This window comes from Apteryx rowi, unplaced genomic scaffold, assembly GCF_003343035.1.
Source record: "Apteryx rowi isolate R43461 unplaced genomic scaffold, aptRow1 scaffold_251, whole genome shotgun sequence".
Taxonomy (NCBI): Eukaryota; Metazoa; Chordata; class Aves; order Apterygiformes; family Apterygidae; genus Apteryx; species Apteryx rowi.
In genome coordinates, this window is record NW_020448875.1 from 576,400 (window position 1) to 585,973 (window position 9,574).

The 9,574-nt window shown below is 56.3% G+C and overlaps 1 protein-coding gene across 1 annotated transcript in view; it reads right to left on the reverse strand.

The window, feature by feature from the left end:
* PNOC (prepronociceptin) overlaps nt 1-6,448 on the reverse strand; it is a 7,857-nt gene extending 1,409 nt beyond the window's left edge. Inside the window, exons 1-2 of the mRNA XM_026067016.1 lie at nt 6,323-6,448; nt 3-122 (exon numbers count right to left, since the gene is read on the reverse strand). Of these exons, the coding sequence (XP_025922801.1) occupies nt 3-122; nt 6,323-6,448 (246 nt within the window). The remainder of the gene's footprint in view (nt 1-2; nt 123-6,322) is intronic.
* Between the last annotated feature and the right edge of the window lie 3,126 nt (nt 6,449-9,574).

A 9,574-nucleotide genomic window follows, 5' to 3' on the forward strand; every position in this document is an offset into this window, starting at 1 on the left:
GCGTCATTGTCGTCGTCATCGTCGTCCTCCTCCTCCTCCTCCCGTGGGCCGGCGGAGGCGGCGGCGCAGAGCTCCCAGGTGGCGCGCGGCACGGCCTGGCCCTCGCACTCCAGGACGCAGACCTGCGCGGCGAGATGGAGAGAGGACGGTCAGCCGGCTGCGCTGCTGCCTGGAGATGTGATATTTCACCCAGCTGAACCCCCAAACTGTTGCTTTCAGCCCCATTTTGGCCTAGGCCCACCCCCTGCTCACACAGGCTCACCAGGACCGTGTCCAGATGGCTTCTGAGTATCTCCAAGGATGGAGGCTCCACAGCCTCGCTGGGCAACCCGGTCCAGCCTTCAGCCACCCTCACAGTAATGAAGTTTTTTTTCTTAGGCTTAGATGGAATTTCCTGTGTGTTTAGCACGGAACCAGAAAGGTTGAGGTTGGCAGGGTCCTCTGGAGATCATCTAGTCCAACCCCCCTGATCAAGCAGGGTCACCTACAGCACCTTGCTCACGACCCTCTCCAGATGGCTTTTGAATACCTCCAAGGAAGGAAACTCCACAACCTCTCTGGGCAACCTGCTCCAGTGCTCTGTCACCCTCACAGGAAAGAAGTTTTTCCTCATGTCCAGATGGAGCTTCCTGTGTTTCAGTTTGTGCCCGTTGCCCCTCGTCCTATCGCTGGATACCACTGAGAAGAGCCTGGCCCCATCCTCTCAACACCCTCCCTTCAGATACTTAGGCACATTGATGCGATTTCCCCCCCCCCTCAGTCTTCTCTTCTGCAGGCTGAAGAGGCCCAGCTCTCTCAGCCTTCCTCCTATGACCAGATGCTCCAGTCCCTTCATCATCTTAGTAGCCCTCTGCTGGACTCTCTCCAGTAGCTCCATGCCTCTCTTGTACTGGGGAGCCTAGAACTGGACACAGSACTCCAGATGTGGCCTCCCCAGGGCTGAGTAGAGGGGAAAGATCACCTCCCTTGACCTGCTGGCAATGCTCCTCCTAACACAGCCCAGTATACCATTGGCCTTCTCTGCCACAAGGTCACCTTGCTGGCTCATGGTCACCTTGTTGTCTACAGTGACCYCCCCCCCCCTCAGATTCTTCTCTACAAAACTGTTTTCCAGCAGGTCGGCCCCCARCCTGTCCTGGTACATGGCGTTAGTCCTCCGCAGGGTCAGGACTCTACACTTCATTCTATTGAACTTCATGAGGTTCTTCTCTGCCCATCTCTCCAGACTGTCAAGGTCCCTCTGAAGGGCAGCACAACCCTCTGGTGTATCAGTCACTCCTCCCAGATTTTTATTGTCTGCAAACCTGCTGAGGGCAAACTCTGTCCCTTCACTGAGGTCGCTGATGTAGAGGTTAAACAGTATTGGCCCTGGTATTGGCCCCTGGGGTCCTCCACTAGTGACTGGCCTCCAGCTRGATTTCATGTGGCTGATCACAACTCTCTGAGCCCAGCCATTCAGCCAGTTTTCRACCCACCTCACTGACCACTTACCTAGCTCGTGCATTGTCATCTTGTCTGTGAGGATGTTATGGGAGACAGTGTCAAACACCTTGCTAAATTCAAGATAAACAACATCCACTGCTTTTCCCCATCTACCCAGCCAGTCATCTCATCATGGAAAGCTCTCAGGTTGGTTAAGCATGATTTCCCCTTGGTAAATCCATGCTGACTACTTCTGATCACTTTCCTGTCCTTCATATGTTTGGTAATGTTTGCAGGATTATTTGCTCCATCACCTTCCCAGGGATCAAGGTGAGGCTCACCAGCCTGTAGTTCCCTGGATCCTCCTTCTTGCCCTTGTGAAAGCTAGGGGTGACATTTGCTTTCTTCCAGCCTTCAGGAACCTTCCCTGATGGCCATGACCTTTCAAAGATCATTGAGAGTGGCCTCACAGTGATACTGGCCAGCTCCCTCAGCACCTGTGGGTACACCCCATCAGGTCTACAACTTCTCTCTTTCTGAGAGACTCCTCAGACACCACTGCTCGCCAGACRGTAGCAGCAAAACCCAGCACCCAGGGGAAACCAATCAGGAGAAAATTGTAAGAGAGCCACTCAGACACGTGCAATTCCCTATTTTGATGTCTGAGGGAAGCCAGGCTCTTCAGAACAATATATATATATAGTTGTCCCAAAGTGATGTGGCTGTGTGGGTCCTTGTATGGCTGGGAAAGCTGTGAGAGTCTTTGTAGATACACCAGCTGGCATTTCTTGAGCTCAGCTGTTGGAAACCTCCAGCTTTGCAGCTCTGAAACAAAGGTTTCCCGCTGCTCTCACGTACACTTTCTAAAGTGGCAGAGCTTTCAGGAGGCYGAGCTCAGTTCTTCTCTTAGTGATGGGAAAAAAGGGGATACAGTCTTATGTTTTTTGATATTGAGTGTTGCACCCCTGCAGGAACAGGACATGTCCTGGCTGGGTCAACAGGAGGAAAAAAACCCAAACAAATCTCAATGAGGAGGACACTGTGGGGGCAATGTTTGTATCCTTCCCTTTGTGCAATGGATCTGGGTAGCATTGTAAGCTGGAGGCTGTTCATTGTGACCTGAATCCAAGCAGTCCTGGGTGGCCACAGCCTTCAAGTGTCCCCGGCCAGCCCTGGTTCACCCCTGGCAGAGAAACATGTGGAAAGAGCATGATCTGCTCATCAGGTTGAGCTGGAGCTGGTTATTGCTTACAAGAACAGGAAAAACTTGCACTGAAAGCCTTACTGGATCTACCCTTCCCTGTAAGCTCCTCTGGTGCTTAAGCTGGAGCTGGCCCTGGCCCTGATTGGGTTTCAGAGCTGGTTTGTCGTTGCTATGGGGCTATCTGCCCTGCCAAAAGCACGCAGCATGGGGGAGCTCTGGCAGTGAGAGATGTGACTAATCCTTCTGTGTAAACCTCAGGGTTGCTCCTGTGCTGAGCCAAGACTTCTGTCCCGTGGATATCAAAACCTTTGGGCAGAGTCTAGTGCTGATAGACAAAACGTCCCTGCAGTGCCCTGCTTCTGGGATAAAAGGTGGCTGGTTACATGAAGATAACTTGTCTGATTAGCACTAGCTAATTTTAAATATKCTTCAGAAGGAATTACCCTAGGCATTAGGCCAAATGCCATCAGTGGGGACTGTGGTTCTATGGCCCAACCATAAAACAGGATCATGAACATCCTGGGGTCCTYTGCCACCATGCAATTCCCTTAATTCACATGAAAACAGTTTCACCACTTCTGCTGCCAGCTCTTAGATGACTTCCAATCAGCACTGGTAGCTTCTGCCAGCTGTTCAGCTCAAGGCACTTTAGCTCTCATTTGTCTTTGAGTTTTCACTGTTGGACTTGCTTGAACCTGAGYATGCAGCAAACACACGTGAACAACAGGTGGAGAGCCTGTCCTCCTTGCAGAGACCCTCTGGGTCATCTGCATGACAGAAACCAGCTCAAATRTGCTGCCCATCCTGCCTCCCAGCTCCTACCACAGCTAGGCTTCCACGCTGACGAGCAGGGAGGAAGATCCTGACCGTCCCTGCCTGCCTGGCTGGAAGCACTGTCTCGAGGCCCTCAAGGACTCTCTTCCTCCAACTTGCTGCCCTGCAGCTCCTGTCCCTGCCAGGGATGAGCAGGTGTAATTCTGAATGCTTCGTTTCTAATGAAAGTCACTGAGTCTTTCACCGTCTCTCAAGTGTTCCTGCAAAGGGCAGGTGCTGAGCTGTCTGCATTAGGATCATCACATGGACATGCACTGCACAYGTGGCCAGGCATGCACAGGTCATGTGGCCAGATGTGCACAGTACACATGGGCAGGCATGTGTAGTACATGTGTCCCTTTGGAATGGGGCAGGAGAGAAGGTTTGGGAGTCCTCAGCAAACACGGGCCAATGCTCCTGTGACTGGTTCCTACACTACCCAGAGCAGCTCCTTCTGAGTCAGGGCGTAAAACCTTTGGTTGGCACGAACAGTACCACCATGGATTTGCACCATCCCTAGATGACTCTAGGGGCCAGGATGTAGRTGATTCCTCCACATCATGAAGACTTGCTCCATCAGCTTCTTCTTACTCTGACAGCCAGCAGCTACCATGGCGGAGGCATGCCCCTAACTTCAGGGGATCTCTTGTTTCTATATCTATGAAGTCTCAGCTCTGCAGCCCTTGGAAAACTACTTTTACATTTCCAAAGTCYTGAGCGAGGATGGACCAGCCACAAGGCTGGACGGGACTTGCTTGGCCGCTGCTTTGAAGATGGTGGTGGTTTGTACCAACTTCCAGCATGCCACTTCTTCTACCTCAAATAAAGACTCCAGGCTCCTCTACTCCTGAGTGGTCCTGACTCAAATCATTCTTGCTTTGCAATACAAGCCTGTCAGAGGGTCCATGAGCCCCCGACCACCCCATCTCATCTCCATCTCGCTGTCCGTGAGTGCCAGGAAAGGCAGGGCAAAGCTGGTGTTAAGCAAAATGCCTCTCATTCATTGCTGCTCAGCCTGCCTCTAGCTTGCCACAGGCTGGACAGGGTTCAGCAGGAAACATTAGCTTTTCACTATCCYGTTAGCACACATCTTCCTTGGGGATGTCCCCTGAGCTTAATGATGTGGCACCACCAGGCACAGAAAGACCTGCACCCTCCAGAAATGGGACAAAGCAGGAAGGGCTAGCTCTCTGCACAGACGCTGGGGGACTCAGGCTGGCAAGTAATGTTTCAGGGTAGAAGCAGGAGGACTGTGCTCCAAATCTTGGGAACTGAGCCCTGTGTTTGCCCCTGCTGGGGAGGAGGCCTTGCCAGCAGGGCAGGCAGGTGGAAATGGGCACGATGCAACTGCATGCACCGCTTTGCAAGCTCGGCTGGGGGATGGAGGCGGCTGCTGGGACAGCTGCCCTGGAAGTCACCGGTCCCGTCTTGCTCCTGCACGTCCTCCGCAATTCCCTGCCCTCTCCCCTCCTTCCGCCTCCTTCGTGCTTGTTGCCGCCRTGCCTGAGGGGCAGCTGGCTCGGCCCCGAAACCTTGCCGCCGTGCCGCGGTGGCCTCGGCCTCCCACCGTGCCCCTGGCAGCCGGCGCGAGGTGGAGCGCGTGGCGGCCAGGATGAGTCACGGTGCCCGAGCGCCACGACAGGGTGAGCGCTCAGCCTTCCTGGTCCCTCTTAAGGGTGCATTATCCATCTGCTCTCCCCAGCCCACCCCCAGGGCAGGGCACCCCCGGGGCAGTTTGGATGAGCCCCAGCTGGGGGCAGATTTTCCCAGCCCGGCTGCTTTACTGGAGGTTTCCCACGCTGCCGGCTCCTGCGGGAGCAGCCGGGCYGACACGGCACTGAGCCCTTGACAGGCGGCCGTCACAGCCCCTGGTAATTTATCCTTGCAGACTCGATAATAAACAGGGAAGCGGGCAGGGGGGATGCGATCGATCCTGCCCACGCGGCTGGAGGAGGGGGGGGACAACAGCGAAAGAAATGTTCCTTGCAAGAGCATCGCCATGGCTCGCTGGAGAGGAAAAGAAAGCATTATCGGCTGTGAAAAAGCGCTCTTTAATGGATCTCCTGACCGCGCGCTCTTTAATCAAACGCTCAAGGCGAGGTTTGCTTTGCTACACAGCCAACCGGAACGTAGAGCCGAGCTCCGAAAATGAGGAAATGTGGTGAAAAAGCTCCCGGAGGCCCAGACCCCATTGCTGCTGGGGAGGTGATGCCCTGCAGTGTCAGGCCCTGGCTGGGGCAGGGAGCCGGGAAGCAGCCCATTCCCATCCGGAGGCCGTGCGCCCAAAGAGCTCTGCAAGCGGAGTCTGCTCCCTGCCATCACCCCGGGACAGCCCGGTGCCGTGTGCCTCCTCGGAGCGGGTTGCACTGGGATGCAAGAGGCTGGTTGAGGGCTGGCAGCAGAGCGGAGATGCTGAGCCGAGCACACAGGAACGTGCCCAGCAACTCGGCTTTGTTCCCAAAAACACATCCAGGGGCCAGATTAACAGGCTGGGAGGGGATGGGTGGGGGTCTGACATGCTGATTCATCCCTTTCCAATTAACCGTTTCATTTGCAAGGCATTTCATGCTGGCTTGACAGTCCTGGAGGCTTTTTTCTCTCTCAAACTCATCAAATTTCATAATGCATCTGTAAACCTGTCCCTAGCATAAAGCCGGTCCTGCTGGGGCCTTTTGGCACCCAGGACCCATTTGCACCCTGCGGGTCGGTGGCACCATCCCCCTGTGGTGCAATGCTCCCTGCCTGCCTCTAGCCACTGTTCGTCACCTCCTACAGCTGCAACGATGAGCTGAAGGGCTCCCAAAGCTTAAAAAAAAACGTAAACCCAACAGCAGCGGCGGGGTGAAGGAGGCCGCCCCGCGCAGGGGGCCTCGAGGGACTTACGAGCACGTTGAAGCCGTCCCACTGGCTGTACATGTGCCGGTCGCAGCTGAGGCAGTCGCGCTGGCAGTCACCGAGCACGTGGGCGAACAAGCAGAGCAGCAGGAGGTCCCAGAGCACGGCCCTCATGGTGGCAACCGCAGCAGCTGGAGCATGGAGAGACAGAGACAGTGAGCCCGGGCGGCCGCCGGCATGGGGCAGCTCGCTGGGAGCTGGCGAGCTCCTGCGAAAACACACCGGACCTCAGATCTACTCCCCTAGATGGATGCTCCCTGGACATCTGATTCCCAAAACATACAGCGCGTTTGCTCTTAAGATACCTGGTCCTAAATGAGCTACCAGCAATGCGCAGACCTCGCCAAACCTGCTTCTTGGGAAGGGAGCCTCCCTGCCCAGTTGCCCCCCAGCACCTCCAGAAACAAATTATTTCCCGGCTCAATTCTTTCCAGTCTATCTCACGCTGTGACCAGACGGGGCTAGCTGGCCTCCGGGCCCCGGCGGTGCTTATTTTAGCACGCAGACGTAGCGGCGCAGTCCAGACTGCCCCGGAGCAGGACACTGCTTAGCCAAGCATCACCGGAGCTGAGCACAGGAAAGGCTCTCTGCAGACCTTGCCCTGCTCCGGTTTGCTCTCCAGTCCATTTTGGGGGACAGTTTGGACCCTGGCATCCCTGTCCTGAGCTCAGTAGCCATCTTCCTTTGCTGCTGGTTTGACACGGACACGCACCCCATTCGGCTGTGCTGCGGCCCCAGCAAGGTAGGACACAAAGCCAGGAGCACTGATGTCCGAAATCACAGCCAGAGTCCATTAAAATCTCCTGGCATCATCCAGCCCCTGGTGCTCCAAGGTGTTTCCACCTGAATAGCTAATCATTAAGGTTTAATGACCAACTCTTTATTACCCTGGGTCTGGCCGAGACACAGGACAGCCCTTGCAAGCASATGTCCGCTCCCTTCCCGTTGCAGAAGCAGGGAGCTGCAGTGCCCTGTTTCAAGCCCCCTTTCAGCCGAGGCCGGTTTCCAGCCCTGCCTAAACTCTCGCACTGCCTCCAAGACCAATGCCAGCGCAGGGAGACCAGGCAAACCATGGTTAAGTGATTTGACCAATGTCATGCAAGGCTGCCCATGGCAGATCCATGTTTCCACCCCTGCCACCCTTGGCGAGTGCTCTCCTTCCCCTTTGAGGAGATTTTGGCCATGTCACCACTGTCCGGGCTATCACATGAAGCCAGCAGCTCTCCTTTCCTCCAAAGGCTGGGCCACACAATCACAGCCCGAATCGTGGCAGTGCTGGGATGGGTCCCATGGAGGATGATGGATGGATCACCACAGATATCTGCCAACAGGAGACCAGGTCCACTTGAAACCTCCCTCTTGCTTTAAATCTGCCAGAAAAAGGGATCAAGTGTTTCTGAGATGCAGGAGAAGAGGGTCGTTGGGGCATGGTGGTAGACAGTGTGAAGCAAGGCTTGTCTGCAGTCTTGTGGGAGGTTTCTAAGCCAGCAACAGGGACAAGGAGAGGCGGAGGAGGAGAGCAGAGCAGGATGGAGAGATGAAGGTTAGGGCTACCCTTGGTGGCACCTTGGGTCCCTTGGTGCCCTATGGACCTGRAGTAGTACGGAGCAGGCTTGGAACAAGCCGCATCCAGCAGAAGGGGTTCCCTGCTAAAGAAAGTGGGGATAAAGTGGGAATATCTCCAGAAGCCTCTTCAAAGTCATGCACAAGGGTATGAGAAGTCCCTTTTCTCCTCTAAAAATGATYGCCAGCCTTTCATGCCATCTCTGACAGGCACCAGGAAACCACATGCCGGGCTCAGGGTCCTCTGCAGAGGGCTCATCCTAGCATCACACGCAGCTGAAACCCATCCTGGGCTGGAGCATGTGTCCTCCTTGGAGGCAAGGAAGACCCCAACGACCAGGACAGTGGTGCCTACAGTCCTCGCTTGTCTCTGTGCAGAAGGTTCTGCAAACCAGGCAATCCTCCAGCCAGAAGCAAGCACCCCGCAGCCTTGTCCGATGGGGGGGACTCAGCCATGGACATCCAGAGAGGAGAAAYATGGACATCGCAGAGAGGAGAAACCGAGGACCTCTGCTTTAACCAGGTCTATTGCAATCAGAAACGTGCCTCCTCCACGGTGTATCACCCTCTCCTTTCTATAATCCAGGGCCTCAGCRGTGAAGGTGTTTCTGGAGGCAGGTCTGCAGCTCCCGTCTTCTCTCCTGACTCGGTTTCCCTGCGGGTCAATGGGAAGGTGGGCTCCAGTGCGTGCAGGAGGCACAGGGAGATTTTGGGGGTGGGTTTGCTCTTCCTTACTCAAGCAGCCGGCGGAGGCTGCAAAGCCAGCGAGTCAGGGCTCACCCCAAATCCATTCTCCGCCAGCGGCATTAACATTCCTGCTCCTTGCAATACAGCTGAGCGCCAGCCAGAAAAGGCCGGATTTGGGATCCTTGAGCCGACTCAGCGACCAGCAGAGAGGATGCATGAGGCACTAAAGAAATGACGGCAGGATTTCCTTGCCGGCGGCGGAGTGACGCTGGCAAGAGCCCCGAGGGTTTGTGCGACCTCTGCTTTACCGGTGGGGCCGGGCAGGGGAGGGAGCCGCGGCAGAGCATCCCTGGGGATTTGCGGCCGGCATCGCAGGCCCCTGCGGTCCCTCCCCGGCCCCAGCTGCAGGCTGGCAGGGTTAAGCTGGCGGTGACACCGCGCCTGACGGCATCTGGTTGTCATTTGCTGGAGGGTATGAGGGAGAGCTGATAAGGAGCAGGAATTAAGGCTTAATCTTCGCCGAGGCTCATTAAAACTGGATGGCGGAGTGAGTCAGAGGATTGGCAGGAAGCTCCCGGGAGAGGGCCGGGCCCCCGCTCGCCTGCAGGGTCCCCGTGTCCCCCCGGCATCCCCAAAGCGGGGCAGGCCAAGGGGAGACGGGGGATGAGGTTGCTGAGCTGGTGATGAGGGAGGTTTTTTGGGACGGCTCCTGCAAAGCCACTGGCAGGGAGCCCACGCGGTGCCCGTGAAGGAGGCGGAGGGGCTTCCCCACGGCGGGCGCCCCGACGGATGCTCCGCGCTGACGCCGGCGTCCCGGGGACCCGCGGCGCTCGGGCAGGCAGCCTCCCCGCCAGCTCCTCGTCCCCCAGCGCGCTTTCAAGTTCACGGCGTCCTCGAGAAAGCCGGTGACATCTGGCTGCGGCGCGGCGGCGATTACGGCCCAGGCTTTTCTCGCCTGCTAATTGGAAGATGCTATCGGCGCGGGCCGGC